The 18,592-nt window shown below is 48.9% G+C and overlaps 1 protein-coding gene across 1 annotated transcript; it reads left to right on the forward strand.

Moving 5' to 3' along the window:
- Positions 1–254: 254 nt before the first annotated feature.
- On the forward strand, positions 255–17,480 carry LOC307241750 (carbohydrate sulfotransferase 11-like; the record flags this gene model as incomplete). The annotated part of the gene is made up of 4 exons (XM_080015969.1): positions 255–348; positions 13,691–13,773; positions 16,028–16,192; positions 16,797–17,480. 4 exons carry the CDS (start codon positions 255–257, stop codon positions 17,478–17,480), a joined length of 1,026 nt encoding a protein of 341 aa, XP_079872095.1.
- Between the last annotated feature and the right edge of the window lie 1,112 nt (positions 17,481–18,592).

Consider the following 18,592-nt stretch of genomic DNA (forward strand, 5'->3'; position numbering starts at 1 on the left):
TTTCCCGCCGCGCACCGTCCGACGGAGCGCTGAGGGAAGCGCCGCCGGGGTGTAGGCACACCGCCCGGGTGGAGCGTCGTGTGGCGGCGCCTCCTGCTCCACGCTCCGGCGGGAAGAGGAGCTCCCCTTCCCTCCCCTTCACCTCCCCGCCGCCCGGAAGGCTAAAAGTCCGCGGTGTCCTCGCCGGACCTGAACCCCCCTGGTGGCGGCGTCTTCCCCCCGCCCTCCCACCGTCGGGGCGCCGGTGCTCCGGGATGGGGATGCCCGGCTTGGGACGCGTGTTCCTGGCGACGTGCGTCGGCTCCTTCTTCGTACTCGTTCTGTACTTCCAGAGCATCACCAAGCCGGGTGAGGTCACTTAAATGTCCAATTAAATGTGAATGTTTGACGTGTGGGGTGTGTTTAGCTGGTGCAACCATAATAATAATAATAATAATAATAATAATAATAATAATAATAATAATAACGACGTTAATTGGGGTGATCGGGGGTTTCCCACTCCGGGGTCCGCGGTCGCTCTAGGGGTCCTCAGAGGACTTGCACGGGGGTCCGCAGCAAATTATTATTTTGTTAATATATGTTCTTTAAATAATCTTTATTTAATATTATTAATCCTTTGAAAAATATATTATTTCATTAATTCATATATATTGTTTTATATATATATATATATATATATATTTATAATACACTTTTTTTGTGAGATTTTAATATGAAACCACACACAAACACAGCTTTCCAAAGGGATATAGATTTGTTAAAGTGTGTATCACAACCCATCGAGGGTGGTAAAACAACATCTCACTGCCTGCGCACATTTTGAAACAGAGCGTTTACACACACACACACACACACACACACACACACACACAGTAAGTTGTCTCTCCATTATACCTTTCATCCTTGAGTTCTCCACCTCGGGCTGATCCACCTTTTTCGTGATCTGTGTGTGTTCTCATCTCTTTTCTCTTCCTTGTGTCCGTCCATGTGGTGCTTTTAACTGAACCTGGTGAAGAAGTACACCATCAGCATGTCGCCCCTGTACCCTACAATAACCGGGATGAGCCCCGCCCGTCTGATGGCTGGAGTAGCTGCTGTGATTTTCTCCCGCTGGGTCCATTCCCAAAACATGTTCAGGAACCGGTTATTGGAAGTTCAATTGCAAACGGCGCGTCCCGGCTCGGGTCTTAAGCTGGGATAAGGCTCATAACCGGAATATTGCTGTGCGTGTCAACCGCGCTCCATGGCATCTCGGTGTGTGTGTGTGTGTGTGTGTGTGTGTGTGTGTGTGTGTGTGTGTGTCTTTACGCGCGAGCGCGCGTGTGTGTGTGTAAAAAGACACAATGAAGAGGCGAAGTATGAATAAGCTTACTGTGTGTGTGTGTGAACAGCGGAATGTTTTGAAAGCCCCCCTCCTGGAGACCCCCATCGCATTCCTCTCCCTTTTCAATCCGACCCCCGCCGCACGCGTCCCCTCTCACCCGTGGTCTGGACGGAGGAAGACGGATATGCCCCCGAGGACGGGCAGAACGAGAGGTCAGAGAGGGTGAGAGAGAGGGAGGGAGGGAGGGAGGGAGAGAACGAGAGAGAGATGAGTGATTGGGGCGTACAGTTCATATACACAGGAGAACGCACGGGCGATGCCTGCGTTCGGGTGATGGGGGGGAGCGGGTGATGGGGGGAGCGGGTGATGGGGGGAGCGTGTGATGCGATGTGAGCGGCTGTGATGCGATGTGAGGAAAGGGAGGAGAAGTTAAGTCCAATTGGAATGATAACACTTGGGTAGTAGTTTCAGTTTCGAGCGCAAAGAGAGGGGTTTTGATCAGAGAGCAAGAGTTACATGCACATGTTTTTTAGGGCATACCACACATTATAATAGTCATGGATTTTGTTACAATCAACATTTGAACGGAAATGTGAGTTTCTGAGCCAATATTTGACTGTTGCAAAACGTGTGCTTAAAATCGCCCAAGACCTTTGCGACCCCCGCTGCGATCTCTGGCGACCCCCTGCGGGGTCTAGCACCCCATGTTGGGAAACCCAGTTTTTTCATTTCTACTTTTTCTTTTTGTTACAGTTACCACATCATTTTGGCATATTTGTGGGCTTCACACCACACCTTAATTCCAGAGAGAGCACACCCTAGGGCTGCACAATGAATTGTAGTCAGGACGGGGCCTCCACAATCAATTGTTCGGGGTCGGGGGCCGATTTATTTTTTATCTTTTGCAATTGCCCCCACTGTGTGTGCCGTCTCAGCGTCCCATTCACAAAAGATATTGCGTTCATGATATGCCAGCGCAAACTCACCCATAAAGTTTTGCAGCCGAGTGCAATTTTCCCCGGTTTTTCGTCTGATCGCAATTATCCATGTGTGGAAAAGTAAATAGTCCCTGCATCCGTGCGTCAGTGGGAGGCCGCTGCAGGCTCCGTGGAGCGCGCACACACACTGGCTTCGGATGCACGGGACGCACGGGGGGTTGTAGACTTTTTTTTTCTTTTCTTGCAAAAAACCTGCAGGTGTAATTGACTGACCTTCTTGTTTTTACTTGGTGCCGTGTGGTGGCATTCTTTTTTTTTTTTTTTTTTCAGTAAAATCATTAATAATTTGTATATAGTCTTAAGAAGGCTGAATTCATGTGAAGAAAGACCTATTTTGATTCAAATATTTGTGCCTTTGAATTTATTTATTCATAGGGTTTTATAAAATACATTCTTATTGTGATGGCAGTTTTCTGTTGATTTACAAAGTGCAATGAAATAATTTGCGTTCCCCAAAATGTATGAATAAGCGTGATAAATAATCGTGATTATCGAGCAAAATGATCGTGATAATCATTTCGGCCGTAATCGTGCAGCGCAAGCACGCCCCATTGCCTCCCAGTCACCATCCAGCTGAAATCCACGGCCATTAATCACCCTGATGCTTCTGTGTTGGGACAGACTACGCCTGGGGCTTTAACCTTCGCTTGACATGCGAGCCACATGTTGGCCTGTTAATACGCATTATCATAACTTGAATAACAAAGGTGACACATGTTCAGGCCATACCCTACCTCCTCAAATAAGGACGGGGGCCCTTTTTTCTTTTGTTGCCTCAAATGCACTTTTTTAACATCAAATTCCCTCTGTTTATTGAGTATATTTGATTCATATTTTTGTATGAATTTTAAATCAAACTTCCATCTGGGTGCCATGCCATGCAAAGACATGCGCGGTGAAAAGAGAGCGAGTAGCTTTCCCAAAAGTCACACCTGTGGTGGAAGCCAATGAGGGGGTGGATTTCAGTTTTCCAAGTTCGCCTTGAAGGCATATGTGCGAGAGCGTTCGGGTCGGGGAATTTCCCTCAAGAAGCGATCTGTGATCTGTAGTGGTGTAAGGGAACGTCGCCCCCCCCCCCCCCACCGATTCGGCACGCTCAAGATCAGCTTGTAAACAAATTCGATGTGTATTGAGAGATGTAGACTACAAAATGGACTGCAACTTGCTTAATTCTGACCCGCTTTTCATGAAATTTCGTTTGTTATGAACGTAAGGAATTGAACTTGATATTTGAACTTGATATTTTTACAATTATTATTAAGATTTTATTTAAACATTGGACATCTTAAATATTGTTTTCATTTAAGACCTTGGGCAAAGGTTCCTTGCTTTCAGTGTTTTACAGAGGAAATGGAAAGCAAAGTCATATTTGTCTCCCTTTATTTATTTATTTATTTATATTTTTTGCTGATCTGAAAAATGGTCCGAGACTCAAAACCGCGATAGGATCCAATCCGTGAGCTTTGTGATTCGTGTCACCCCCTCACGATCGGCTATGCAGCAGTAGGAAATGGAGTAAATTAAATAAATCTACAATAAAAAGACACGTTTTTTTTTTTTTGTTTGTTTTTCTCCCGCTTCTTTGGGAGTGGAGCACCGCACCGGAACAGCGCCGCAGCCGTGAACACTTTTTTCCCCCCGGCCTGTCTTTGACTCTTGCCTGTGTCTTGTTTGTGTCGGCCACGCCCCTGGCATTTATTAGAGGATAGGTTTTTGCTTGACGACCGGTTTATATTTGAAGGAATGCGGTGTTTGATTCTCTACTAATATGGTGGTTTGGGTAGTCAGGGTCGGGTTCCTGAAGAAAAAAACCCATTTGACTTGCCGCGGCCCGCGAGGTGCATTCCCCCGTCCCCTCCCGCGGAGACGCGTCCTGACACGACTGCACGGGCCACTTGAAAGCGGGTGATCCACGGGAAGCCCACGCAAAACGCTGGCCTGGTGACCGCCTGCGTCGCCGTCACAGCTGTGTGTTGGGTGCCACTATTCCACTTCGCCGGAAGCCTCGTCGCCAGCCGTCGTTCCTTCCATCGCACCTGGAGCGGCGCCGGTCGCTTCATCTCTGATGTCTGTCTTAACTCGGTCGCGACGCAAAGTGCATCGCGGACATGGAGGAGCGGCGATTTCGAGGAACACGATTCATTGTTTGAGGCACGCGCTGGCCGGGCAGAGATCTTTCTTGTTCTTTGCTGTTGGATGTTTTGTGTTAAAATTCAGGTCCCTTTCCAGCACTGCCTGTAAAGTTTGGCGAGCGTGAGCGCGGGGTTGGGAGCCGACCGCATGTAATTGTTTGGATCCCATTGTCTTGAGTTCCTGTAACCAATATACCGTGTCTGGCACTCCGGAAAAGAAATGAAAGAGCCAGCGTCGCTTTATGGAGTCGTTATTCATGTCAGTTCACCTTAACTGCCCGATCAATGCTCAATGTTTTTGGGGGATTGTCCTCAGTAAAAAAAAATAAATAAGAGCCCCAATAAAACGGTAACAGAATTTAAAAGAATAAAGGCTATACCTCGCAATGTCCGGACAGGCCTAATAATCATGTGAAAACTACCATGAGAAAATTTACAGGCCGTTAAGACCCTTGAGCGATGGTTCTCCGCCACGCGGCGGGGAGCCATCGAACGCGTCGAGTCTGATGCGTCCTCATCTGTTTGTTTGAGAGCCTTTTGCGGTTTAAATACCCGACGTCTCTGCACCCCGCACCCGCGTGATGACAACCATCTCATCCCCCTTCTGCCCCGACGCTCTGAAGTTCTCCACTTCAAGAAACCCCAGGCGGAGCGCCGGCCTGCGGCTTGTCACACTTCTCACGGCCCAGACTCCATCCGGGCGACGGCGGGGTCCCCGGCAACATCTGCCACGTTTGCTGAAGAAAGCCCGGCCGCAATGGAGCTGTTATTTCGGCGCCCGGAGATGGGCTTTTATGCGTTGAGCTTTCACGCGTTTCAGAGTCCCACCTTTTACCCCCGAAACACTGGAACACTCTTAGAACGAAGCAGATTGGAGGGGGAAAAAAAAAAAGCGTCGCCCTTTCAGCCGCGTTTCCGTCGTCCCGCGGGCTCATGTTTTCATCAGTTCCGAACATTGCGAAGGGCATGACGGATGCAGCACAATTCCCCAATAGGTTAGGGCTGTTTTGTACTTCTCCCCCTCGCCCGGTGTCCCAGATGCTCGACGCTCCGAAACAGTGAAGAGCTGCGACGCCGCCGGATTCTACTTTGCCGCTCGTGTGGCACGGTGGCGCAGTGCATTGCACTGCTGCCTCACAGCAAGAAGGTCCTGGGTTCGATTCCCGCCTGGGGCGCTGTTGGCACCGTGCTCCGGCGGGTTATCTTCCAAAAAACAGGAGCCTTTCTGTGTGGAGTTTGCATGTTCTCCCCGTGTTCACATGGGGTTTCCTCCACCTCACGTCAGTAAGGACCCCCACCAAAAACATGCACCCATCATCGTCTGACCAGCGATGGACACTTATCACCTGGTCCCCGGGCGCGTCCACGTATGCTGCCCACTGCTCCTGGCTGTGCCCCCGGAGGAAGGACAAGCCAGGATGGGTCAAAAGCAGAGGAGCCATTTCACCGGCCACCATCAAGCATGTGCATGTGTGTGTGTGTGTGTGTGTGCAAGCATGTGTTGTGGAGTGTCGTGTGATGATTAAAGACTGGTTCTTCTTCTGTTTCTTCTTTCTTCTCCGTGGCGCGGCGGCGCGGAGGCGCCCGCGCACATCATCATTATGCCGTCGCGTTGCTCTTCATACAACAAACAAAGACACACAACACACACACACACACACACTGACGCGCATCATCTGCGAGGGGTGCCGCCGTGGCTCTTGTGAAAGGAGCAAACAAAGGAGGGCTCTCGTCCCCAAGTGCTGGCAAGCGCGGCAGGGGGATCCGGGGGGCGGGGGGCTTGCTGCCCGCCACACCTGCTGGCTGTTTGTTGCTCCTGGGAGCCCCCCTCCCTCCCTCCCTGCGCCATTTGTTGTTTCGTTCACAGCGCGTTGCGGCCGGAGAAGGGGGAGGGTCGTAAAGCTGGTTGCCTTCTGTCCTCCTCCACCGCCACCTCCTCCTCCACCACCGCCGCCCCAACACCAGGCCTACGAAACAAGCGAACAGAGCAGCGGGAAATGAAACCCTGTGGCTTTCTCGACAAGAGGCCGTCACGAGTCCTGTTTCCAAAAGCAAAGGTTTGATTTTGCATAAAGGAAACGTCTCATAAAGAAGGGACGTCGATCTGTTATTCAGTTGCTGTGTTGCTTCTTGGTTTCGAGGGAGCAATGATTTGTCGCCGTGCCCACCAGCCAAAGTCCTTCTACACCCCCCCCCCCCTCCCCCCCCGGCTTTGATCCGACTGTTACGTTCGTAGACGATTGCGGAGGTGCGGATCGATGTCTTTTGTTTTTGTTTTTTTCCCCCTGTGCGACCGCCGTGCTGATTTAAGAACTGTAGGGAAATCGTCTTGTATTCATCTGCAATCGATGCCGGGGCCTTTCTGCTCGGAGGGGGAAACACTAGAATTTTTCCACAATCTATTTTGCCGCAGTCACCGTTTTTTGCAATGGGGTCTACAGTTGCTATTACTCTTAAATGACAAGAGCGCAAGAGACTCTAATACACGCTGTCAGCTCGCTGCACAGCATCGTACTCACTGTGGCTCTAATTTTAACAGCCCCGGACAGAAAGCTCTCATCAGAGCACTTGCACCCCTACTGTGTTTGTTCACTTGTGGATAATTGCCGAAAGTTGTTAGGTCGGCTCCTTGCCAATGGGTTTGAACCCAGATATAAAGTGCTGTGTCAGAATAAAGACTTTTTCTCTAAATTTTCTTGGGCCATGTAAATAATTACAGGGCCTGACTTGTTGATGCATTCGGGCCAACGCAAGCTTTGGCTCTTCGGTATCACAATTGTTATGGCTCTCAGATGAATTAAGTGTCTCTTGGAGTTGCACAGGCTCAGGGTTCCCACGGGTCCTTAAGTCTTAAATCCCACAATTATAATTTTCGGCCTTAAAATGTCTCAAATGCGATTTTGACAGGTCTTACAAATTGATTGAATTATGACGCGCGGGGAGGGAAACAACTTGCTTTTCGGCTTTTCTTGCTTTTTTTGGGTGACTTGTGTGAATCGTCCAGATGCAAAGAGTTTTTTTTTGGCGGGGTGCGGCGATCTGTTATAGCATTTATTTTTCCTTTTTTTTTGTTCTCGATCCGTCGCCAAGTGGACTCGAGTCCAGGAGTCCCCCCCCCCCCCTTCCCCGCTGCCACCGCAAGTGTACTTCACACCTGTGGGACTCAGATTTTCCGTGGTATCTTTGTAGTTATTTTGCGAGTACGGACTTGAAAAGGTCTGAAATTGCATTCATAATGGTCTTAAAAGGGTCTTAAAAAGTCTTCAATGTAACTTGTTGAAACCTGCAGAAAACCCTGTGAGCTCCAGACACCCACATTCTGTTTTACTTCCCATAATCTCACCAGCGACTCCTTCTCCTCAGCTGCTTCGCTTGGTTTAGTTTATTCAGCTTTGAATCGTGTCTAAGTCACTTGAAGAGAAGTTGCTTCTGTCGGGCATCTGGGCGACGCCCCTGGGAATTAAGTTTGTGTCTGTCAACAGCAGAGGAACCTGTTGTCTTGAGAGCAAGACCAGAGCGTGGCTTTTGGCCCGTTGCGCTGACGCCACATGGCACTCTGTCAGCGGTATCCTCTTTAACGTGTCGGATGATCCCATTAAGCGCTGAACTGAGAGCTCCGGCTCTGGTCGCAGTCCTCCGAGACCCTTAAAGACCGAGACCGAAGCCCCTTGAAACTCTTCACTGTTCACTTTATAGGTCAACTTCCATTACACGTTCCTCGTAACGGATGACGGGCTTTGCTTCGCTATCGCTTCCCCGTCGTTGGCCCTTCCTCCTTATCCCGGGAAACGCAAAGTCCAGGGGAGAAGTTTTACGCATCAAAGGGTGACGGCCGAAGTGGAATGTGCGCCAGGTACACCGCATTAATCCCGTTCCATGAATAATCCAGCCCAGGGGCGGCTCTTAAGCAGGAGGTGAACTTAAAAAGACGCGAAAGACGCAGGAACCACCGGAGAACATATCCCAGGACACCGTCAGCAGAATGCTCAATCAGAACTCGGCGGTGAAAGGAGTTGGGAGTGGCTTCACGAGATTAAAATAAATAAATAAATAAAAATAAAGAATAGTGACATCAAGCTCAATCGATGTGTCACACAACGTAATTTAGTGAGAGCAGCCGAATTAACTCAAATAGTGACCGGGGCTTTTATTTACCTCAACTTCTGTCAGGGTGCCGTGCACCTCAAAATAAAAACAGCTGAAATAAACTTGCATTATTTATTTTGTTCGCAGAGTGGACCAGAGATCGCTCTCTCTCCAGTGTCATCACCCCATCCGCTGTCCTGGCCCAAGGAACGTCCCTTAGTTACGTTTAAAAATGTTTGGATCATACAAGTAGAAGCTAGCAAAAACAATAGATCTAAAATAAAAACACAAGAAAACCGATACAGGAACCGCACGGGATGCGCGGTGGGCGGCACAGCGCCGGGGGGGGCTCAGATTCAACCTTATTTACTGGAGTTTTTTTGAGCATGGGTTCATATTTGAGGATATAGGGTACGTACAGAACGTGCAAAACGGCGCGAAAAGGGAGGTTGAAGTCCGTGACCCAATGGCATTTGGACCAATCACGACAAGGGGAGGTTCCAGACCGGGGGGTAAAAAACACAGTTTGCCTCAGGGGCTTGCACTAAGAACACCGCGCTTCAATCTTGTTCTGAAGACGTCTTTTTGGCGAAAAACGTGTATTTCTTTTGACGCGTACCTCCACCTTAAGACCAGTGGTTCGAAGCAAAGCAGGATTTAGTGACTTTTTTTATTTTCCTTATCTTATTGTCAGGCGTATTTCCATTTTACTGAGAGAGAAAACAGTATTTTAGAAGCTCTGGGAATGAGCTGCGAATGATTCAATGGCAATTTCAGGGTCTTTTCGCTTGTTTTGCACTTTTTGTTGGTTTGGGTGAGGTTTATTTATTTATTTTTTTCTTTTACCAATGCACGTAAGCATTTCAGCTTTTCATTTTGTGAAATAAACTCGAATGGTTCCAACTTTTAAACAAGGTTTGGGTCATGACTGAGGCCAAATCTGGGTCGTGCGGCCAGACAGGTCTTAAGACATACAAATACATGCTTGTAGAGATATACTGCATGCATGCTCTTAAAATAAACCTGGGGCGGGCGCACGCACACACACACACACACACACACACACACACACACACACACACACACACCCACACCCACTATCACTGCTCAACCAACACTCAGTATCTCTCCCTGTCCTTCTCTTGACTCTCCCCTCGCTCTGTAACTGTCACAGATAGTGCGGAGTGATTTGTGTTTATTAAGGACACAGACAGATATTTACCAGCTTAATGGAACCTTGTTTAGAGAAAGGAGGAAGGGAAAATGCCACCACAGGGACCTCTTTGAGGTTTCCCGGGAGAGAAGGAGGCTGTGTCTATGAAAAAAAAGGGGACATTTGGGTCTGATTGAGCTGTTCTGTGAGACCACACAGACCCAACTCAAAACAATGACGGCGGATTGTTTGGCTTTTCTGAGAAGCAAGACACACATGGATGAGTGTGTGCGTGTGTCACTTCCTGGGTCCGTGAAGAGGAAGTGCTGATGACAGCGGTGGAGGTGGTGGCGGTGGCGATGTTGTGCTTGCTACACAGACACAACGGGAAGGGGGCGGAGCGGACCCAGATCATGCGATTACAGCGCACGAAATGAGGAAGACGTGCGTCAGTGATAGAGTCAGAGCTGTTAGACAGATATTGCATAAAGTCCAATTGAGCGAGATAATTATTGAGCAAATTATTCTATTATCGTTTTGTAAAATCCTTATATTCCAGACTAGTATGTTTCCATCCAAATTTTATGCCAATGTGATAAGTTTTGGCGTCTCAAAGCGCCTCCGCCACCGTTTGGAAACATGACCTTCTGCTGCGGCCAATGCATTTCCTTAATCCCGCAGCCCCCTCCAGTCACGGAGTCCCCTCCTCCTCGATTTAAGACTTCAAAAATCATTCTTCGGCCATTCCTGCAGAGCCTGGTGCGGGGGCGGGGTGGTGATGGATGCGTGGCCCGGCGGGTGCAGGGACGCCCAGGAGGCTGTAACACCGTGGGTGATCCCCGCGTCCCGCCGTGCGCTCCGTTTGCCTTTCCCCTTTCGTCGGCGGCATTTGCATTTCATTGGAAACAAAACGTTCTCTCTTTCTCAGCAGTTGCGCCCCGCCGGGTGACGCTAACGTAGACAATTAGACTCGTAAAAAAAAGCGCGAGCGCAGCTTCCGCCGGCGTCTCTTGACCCACTTTGCAGCTTCCCGGGGCTGCAGACGCTTTGCTGAACTCACCTCGGAAACCGCGGAAGGCGCGCCGCTGCGCCGCGCCTTTTTGTTTCGTTTGGAGTTTTCGAGGATAATCTCAGTCAAGCAAGCGCTTTCAACTTTTTAATGCTGTTTTTCTCCTCTGCCAAACCAAATTGAATTGGATAAGCTCAGCCCCAGAAAAACTGCCCTCCGCTGTATCATTTGGGGCAAACGGGCTTGGATTAGTTCTCAGAGGCAGTGCGTTTATATGTATTATCCAAAGGTTTTTGTTTGTTTGTTTGTTTATTTATTTGTTTATTTTTAATAGTCGGACTCGGTTCTTGCCCCGTGTGCAGCGATGAGTTGGCGCAGGAGCCGCAAGAGGATTTTATTCAGAGCATATCTAGAGCAGAGACGAGGGACTATAATCACCATCCGTTTTTTTTCGCCTTTTACGTCCTCAGCTTCTTAATACGATGGTTAAGCAGACGGTTCTGTCATTAACTGGATGGAAAGTAGTGATTTGTTTCCAGGAGGCTCCTGGAGATCCGAGGGCAACACAACATTCATTTGAAGGTTTACATCTCAGCGCAGTAAATCTTTGATAAGCTCTTATTTTGATGCCTAAGTGGTAAGGGTGGTAGAGGGAGTCTGCATTTCCCTTTATTTGAGCCTAACTTCCTTTTCCTGCTCACTCTCTGATATGCTTTCCATATGACCGTCTGGAATTCCCTTTCTGCTCTATACAAGGCGGCTCTTCTTCCACGTGCTTTCCCTCGGGGTTATTCACATTCACTCGCTCTGTCTTTTCCTCTTTCCCACCAGCCGCTCCCTGGGGTCTGGCCTTTTAACGCTTTCTCTCTTTTTTAAATGTTTTAAAACATTTTTTTAAGTGTGATTCTCGCCCAAACACATGTTGCAAAAGCAAATCACTCATCCCATACCTGTGTCATTAGCACTAGGCCCCGTTTTTTTTTTTTGGGGGGGGGGGGGGGGGGTCAGAAAATGAAAGGAGCATTTATGAGGAATGGAGTGACCGGGAGGAGGTGGAGAGGAGGCAGTCCCCTTCCCGGAGTTCAGTGAGTCAAGCACTGTGAAATGAGTAGAACTGGGGGGATAAGGGTTCAACTCCCTCCAGGGTCAGTCTTGCTAAAATAAAGGGGTGTGGGGCGGCACAGCATACCGTAAGTCTCACTCGCTCTTTATAGGGCTGCGGAATTAATAGAATTTGAATACTAAAAAAAATGTACTTTGTTTGAATGCTGAAATTACCATTCGATTGTGTATTTTTTTTTCTAAATAAATAATCGATTTTCAGTGTTTTGGCTTACGTTAGTGAATCGATTCACATGTGGCGAGCAATAAAGTTCAATACAAGTTCCTCCAGTTTGTTGCACAGTGAACACACATTAAAGAGAAATGTTCCCCGGCGCGTGTCCCTCTCCTCCGGTGTTTCACCGTGTACAAGGCAGAGTGCTGAGCCTTTGACCAGAATGTCCAGTACTTCCACAAATGTGGCGATGAAAGTGGGAAATAAACCCCACCATCACCGACGGGCTGTCCTTCAGTGCAGAGGTTCCCAAACACCGGCTCGTGGACCGTGCATTGCCATTTGCATTTGTGAACACGCAAAGAGAGAACCCGGGTGGGATTTTTGGGAACACGGGCGGGTTTTCTCAGAAGCGATCTGCTTTGCAGCGGAACAGCAGCAGGAAACGGAGTAAATGAAACACATCTGGAGTTTTTATTTGCTTTGCTGGGATAAAAGATCGCTCTGATCGGAGCAGCCGAGCTGAGAAACCGTGCGTAGCGCCCATCCCCTACTAAATTTGAGTATAATTTTTTTTTTTTATATATATATTTGAATATTAAAAATAATGAAGCATAAAAATTCAAGTAGGACTAAAGGGGAATATGTGCAGCCTTAGCTGTTAATGTTATTACCAAATTCAGATGTTTCTGGATCATATTTAACAAATACATAATAGGGTCATCCTTTTGTTCTGTGTTGTATTAATTTACAAAAATAAGAAAGAAATAATAAATCGGCTCTCAGACGGGAGCCGGCTCCCATTGTAAAAGCCGCCAGAGCTGACTCGTCCGCATTCCACGTCTCTCCAAACAAAACAATTTAAGGTAAAAAAAAAAAAAAATCATTTCAGTTTACTAATTGAACGAAACAACGGAGGGTGCACCCAACGTCCAACTTCTCGGTCAAAAAGTGTTAAACAAACACTGAAGAGGACTTATCTGCCCGACACCAGGCCCCCCAGATGAGAGTGTTGAAAGCGGAGACGTTTTAAAGACAGAAAGTCGGAAAGTTGAACTATGGAGGAGGCGGCACAAAGTGGGTGTGAGGGGAACGCTTTGCTCTTAATGGATCCCGTACAGAAGTGGGGGAAAGGGTTTTCTCTCCCTCTCTACATATAGGGGGATGACGTCGTGAGAGAGGCCCCCGAATCGTGGGACGTTAAAGGCGATGGAAAGTTGGCTGATCCTCAGTTACATTATTCATTACGATTCTGTTACTCCCCACGTCCAAAACGAGGATTAGCCGTCTGATCACTCATTCCGTGATTCCCCCAGAATTCCTATGGGGGGAAAGAATGGAAGAGGTTGTAAGTTTCAAATGTGCCCAGGAAGCCGCTTTGGAAAAAAACCTCTTTCTGCTGGGTTCTCCAGTTTCCTCATACCTCTGATGTGTAATTGCTCGTTTTTTTTTTTTGTTTTTGTTTTTTTTTGGAGACCAGAAATCGGCCATTGTACTAGAAATTGGTACTGGTGTGTCTTGCCGGGTGCAAAGACCCTTTTGATGGACTTGCGACCCCATTGCTTGAGGAGCAAAAAGAAGCCAGGATCCGCCCAGGAAAGAAAACACAGTTTAAGAAAATTGGACAAATGACTCCCTACACAGGGGTGGAATTCCTTTTGGGATTTTAATTTAAAAAAAATCCCCATTATTCTCTGTGTTCCCGTCCGTAGTTGCCCTACATAGTGCTATCGGAGACAGCAGACTGGGCAAGAGTCGAAGGAATCCGCTCCAGACTCTGTACAGCGGAGACCAGGTGAGAACACACACGTACACACACACGTTCTTTACATGGAAGCTCGTAGAGACGGAGACGGACGCAAACCCGCTCCTCCAAATAAAAACAGTTTTAGGAACGGAGGAACGGGACACTATTGGGGATGGGTATCGTATTCGGATGGTACTACTACTCTTACCAATGCTGCTTATCGATCCGGTGCTTTAACACTACTCTCATCAGTACTTTTGGAAAAAAGTTTAAGAGAAAAACTAAAACAAATTAGGAGCAGGCTCAACACCGCTTTATTTTCTGCGCGGTGCGCATGGAGAGGGGGCGATCGAGGCGAAACCCGGCCGGCACTGATTCCGCTGGGGGGGGGGGATCAGAATGAGAATGAGGAGAGAGTAATAATATCGAAAATGCTTCTTTGACGAATATCTTAATCTCATTGCAAGTTGGAAACAGGTCACACGGCCTCAATATACAATGTGATACTGGGTCTCGCTACCCAACCCCAGGCGCCAACCACCGTGCCCGGTTCCTCCGCCCGCCGCACCGCGTTGGCGTCTTTTGGTAGAATTCGTCCCTCTCCGTGCCTCCGTGCGGAGGACGCTCCGTTTTTTCACGCGCTCACCACCTCCGGGACGTTCACGGTGGGTCAACTCGGTGTCGCTTCCCACAGTTTTGTTTTCTGGAAAAACACGGCGATGTGGGAGGGGGGTCCGGGGTCTTTGGTGTTCCCCACTGAGCCGTGGTCATCGACTCTGAAGGCGCATAAACCCCGTCCGTCCTTTGAAGCCGGCGGGATGTTTTTCAAATTAATTCAAATTCAAATTTTTTTTTTGGGGGGGGGGGACAAAATGTTTTAAGGTTTGAGACCTATTGTAAATTATTTCCCTCGAGGATGAAAAAAAAAAAAAAAAAAAAACACTGCTGTTATTGTCTCAACTCAATTCCAAATGTCATAAAATGTACTGGCGTGACGGAGCACGGTTGATCCGTGAGGATCGCATGTGAACCGCGGATCAGTTGCGAAATTGAACCATCAAGGTGAAATGCAGTTTTACCGCCGCTGTCACTTTGTAAAGTTATAAGTCCTTAAATCTGGATGCGGGGTTGCCGTGGGAAGAGGAGACACGAGTTCCGCGTTTTACTCTGAAGAGCAGTGATTGGCTGACGGGGGCGTCACGATTTCCGATTCCAAATCAAAAGTTGACCGACATGAGCGTTCGATTTCAAACCTCGAAATCACAAGCGGGTGATTGAATGTGTAAATAATAAATACAATAAATAACAAGTAGATATGATCTGTAATGTAACGTTATCTGAAAATAAACTGCGTAAAACTGTATCGCTGAAGAGGAGGGGTTTTTTTTGGGGGGGGGGGGGGGGGGTCGCTTCATTCTGAAGCGATTTTTCATGAAATTTCGTTTGTTATGAAGGTGAGAAATTGTGCATGATACTGGAATTAAATTCAGTCACTGGGGGCGGATCTGATCATACTTTTCCATCTACTTCCGTGTATAAAGGATTAAGGTATCATCGTGCCTCGTACTGCACTCTCATTTGACAATTGAGTATTTAATATTTTATATATTTTAAGATTTTATTTAAACATTGGACATCTCAAATGTTGTTTTCATTTAAGACCCGTGGGCAAAAGCTCCTTACTTTAAGTGTCAGTTATATTTGTCTCATTTTTTTTTCTTTTTCTGATCTGAAAAATGAAAAATAAATGAACAACATCCGATCCGTGAATCCATCCCATGATACGATCCAAACCGTGAGGCTTTTTGATCCGTTTCACCCCTCATAGAATGTCCTCAGCTGTCGTACCTGACGGCAAAATAATTAGTATTAGGAACAAGCCGCTGGACTGGGCGGTGTTCAGATTGTCCTCCAGGTTTCTTGGCCTTTTAATGGAATTATCCTTCAGGATTAGCGCCGGGTGAGAGAATATATATTGTTTATTATGCTGAAGTTGAAGAACTAACAATATTGTTATCGCAATGAGCTTTTTTTGTCGTGTAAATGAACGAGGCGAGAAGAGAGAAAATACGACTTCAATTGTCCACCAGTGTGCAAACTGGAGAAAACGTTGGGGTTTCCTATCATGGGGGTTTTAAAACTGGATTTGCTGCTTGATACCATGACGTGCCTCAAATGACCAAATATCTATGGTCAGAATTCAGATTTTGATCATTTGATGCATATTGATTGAGATCCGTGTTAATAAATTCTTCCACTATTCACATTTCACCCTCCCGTCTCTCCGCCTCGGGTTCCCCAGCATGCCGAGCTGTCGGCGGCCCAGCGGTCCCTGCGGGGGCGCAGGGAGCTGCTGGAGGAGGCGTGTCTCAGCCAGACCAGGAAGCGCCGGGTGCTGTCCCCCGACGACCTCAGACACCTGATCGTGGACGACAAGCACAGCCTCATCTACTGCTACGTGCCAAAGGTCCCCGGATGCTGGAACACATTTGACATTTTATCGACGTTTCCCCCGATGACAGCTCACATATTTAGATTGCCCCTACTTTCGGGTTTCGGGAAATTCCGACCGCGTGGTGAGGAACCCCCCCGTAAAACGTTCTGTCAAAGTTACTTCATTTTGCTGTACTTTGTGTGAGTGATTCCGCGTCCAAGCGCCGCTGCTGCCGCCTTTCAAAGAGGAATTAACAAATCCAAAACGCGGCAAAATGAGTAACTTTGGCCAAAATACCTGTACGTTTTAGGGTATCCCCAACATATCGTGAGAATTTTCCGAAAACCCGAAACTGTCAGGACACTGCTGATGGATTCAAGACGTGTGTTGATTTCTTCAGTGTCAATATAAAAACATCTCAATGTTGTGAAAAAATCTTTAACTTCCTACTGAATATTTAATTCGGTCAACTTACTTAAACCAGAGGGGAAATAACACGAAATGCGGGACTTGTTTTAAAAAAAAAAAATAGCCGCAATATTAAAATGTAAATCAATATTATCAGGAAATCTGAATTTTTTTCCGTTGGAAGTCAGTCCACTGAACACCGCTCTCCATCGCTCTTGCCACCATCTAGGTGGCGTGCACCAACTGGAAGCGCGTGTTGATGGTGCTGACGGGCGACGGCCGCCACTCGGACCCCCTGGCCATCCCGGCCAACGAGGCCCACGTGGCCGGCAACCTCCGCACGCTCTCCGAGTTCCCCGTGGCCGAGATCAACCAGCGCCTGCGCAGCTACCTCAAGTTCGTGTTTGTGCGCGAGCCCTTCGAGCGCCTGGTGTCCGCCTACCGCAACAAGTTCACGCGGAGCTACAACACGGCCTTCCACAAGCGCTACGGCACCAAGATCATCCGCCGGCACCGCGCCGACCCGCGGCCCGAGGCGCTGCAGAAGGGCGACGACGTCTCCTTCCAGGAGTTTGTGCGGTACCTGGTGGACCCGCGGACGCAGCGCGAGGAGCCGCTCAACGAGCACTGGGAGCGCGTGCACTCGCTGTGCCACCCCTGCCTCATCCACTACGACGTGGTGGGCAAGTACGAGACCCTGGAGCCCGACGCCCGGGCCGTGCTGGCGCTGGCTGGCGCCGAGGGCCTCGTGCGCTTCCCGACGTCGGGCAAGAGCACGCGCACCGACGGCGACATGGCGGCGCGCTTCTTCAAGAACATCAGCCCCTTCTACCAGAAGAAGTTGTTCAACCTCTACCGCATGGACTTCCTGCTCTTCAACTACTCCACGCCGGAGTACCTCAGGACACGGTGAGGGGGCGAGGAGAAACCGAAGGGTTTTTGTTTTTTTTGTTTGTTTGTTTTTTTTTGTTTGTTTTTTGAGAACTCAGGCCTTTTGGGAATTTACCGGTCAAGGGAATTTAAAAAGCCATTAAGAAGTTTTGCCATTCGTCGAGTAAAGGCCGTTCCTGCACTCGTCCAGGAGTTACATTTCTGAGGCCGGTGGAAGCGGGAACACTGGGCGTCCTGTGATATTCCTTGGCAAGCTCGGCGGGGGGATTCGCTGGAGGAGCCCAGACCCAGATCAGAGGAGCTCCCCCTCGCCGTCGGGCTTCCTCGGGAGGAAGGAAGGACAAGGCGGGTCATTGTACGACTCTTTCTGGCGGCGGGAGCCAAAGGCGGCACTTTGTGGACGCCCTTTGACAACCGGGGACAACGGGGACAGTTTATTATCTCTTCATTACCATCGCTCCTCGTAGGTAGCCTGGCGGCGTGCTCCCCGAGAAGGAGAGCGTTTGAGAGGCCTAAACTCCTCCTCCCTGTCTCCCCAAATGTGCCTGCGAACAGGAGTGAAGCGTTAACTTTGTCGGCGCACACTGGGCCTTTCTGCCGAGGCCTTGGCACTTGTTGCCCTTCGATATTTAACTCAATTTGAATTTCGTCCGCGCGATGAATGGGAGGAATTGAGCGTCAAGGGGGGGGGGGGGGGGATCGGCGCCCTTCCCCGTCTCGGCGAAGCCGGCCTGTATTCTGGGGGGGGCGGCTAAAGGCGGCGCGTCGTGCCTCGCCCCGAGTCCTGCATGTGCCTGCTACGGGGAACTTTCTCCCCCATGACTCGACTCTCTTCAAGCCGAGACACTTTCGAGCGAGGAGCGAGACTGTGGGGAAGCGGGTTCTTCTCTCGAGGGGGGGGGGGGGGGGGGGCGGGCGGGCGGGCGTCGAGGTCCACTCCCACGAGACATCCCGGCGAGCCCTTTATTTATGAGTGAATGGTGAGAGTATTTATTACCGACGACGTTTACAGACTCGTGAAGTTTTACGTGGTTCCTTTTTATACGAAGCAGTACGCGCACGTGCGGATCCGCGGCGTCCGGCGCCGTTTTGAGCTTTTGCACATAAACTTGCCAAATCGATGTCTCATTTGGA

The sequence above is a fragment of the Zeus faber genome (genome assembly GCF_960531495.2).
Source record: "Zeus faber genome assembly, chromosome: 15".
Classification (NCBI taxonomy): domain Eukaryota; kingdom Metazoa; phylum Chordata; class Actinopteri; order Zeiformes; family Zeidae; genus Zeus; species Zeus faber.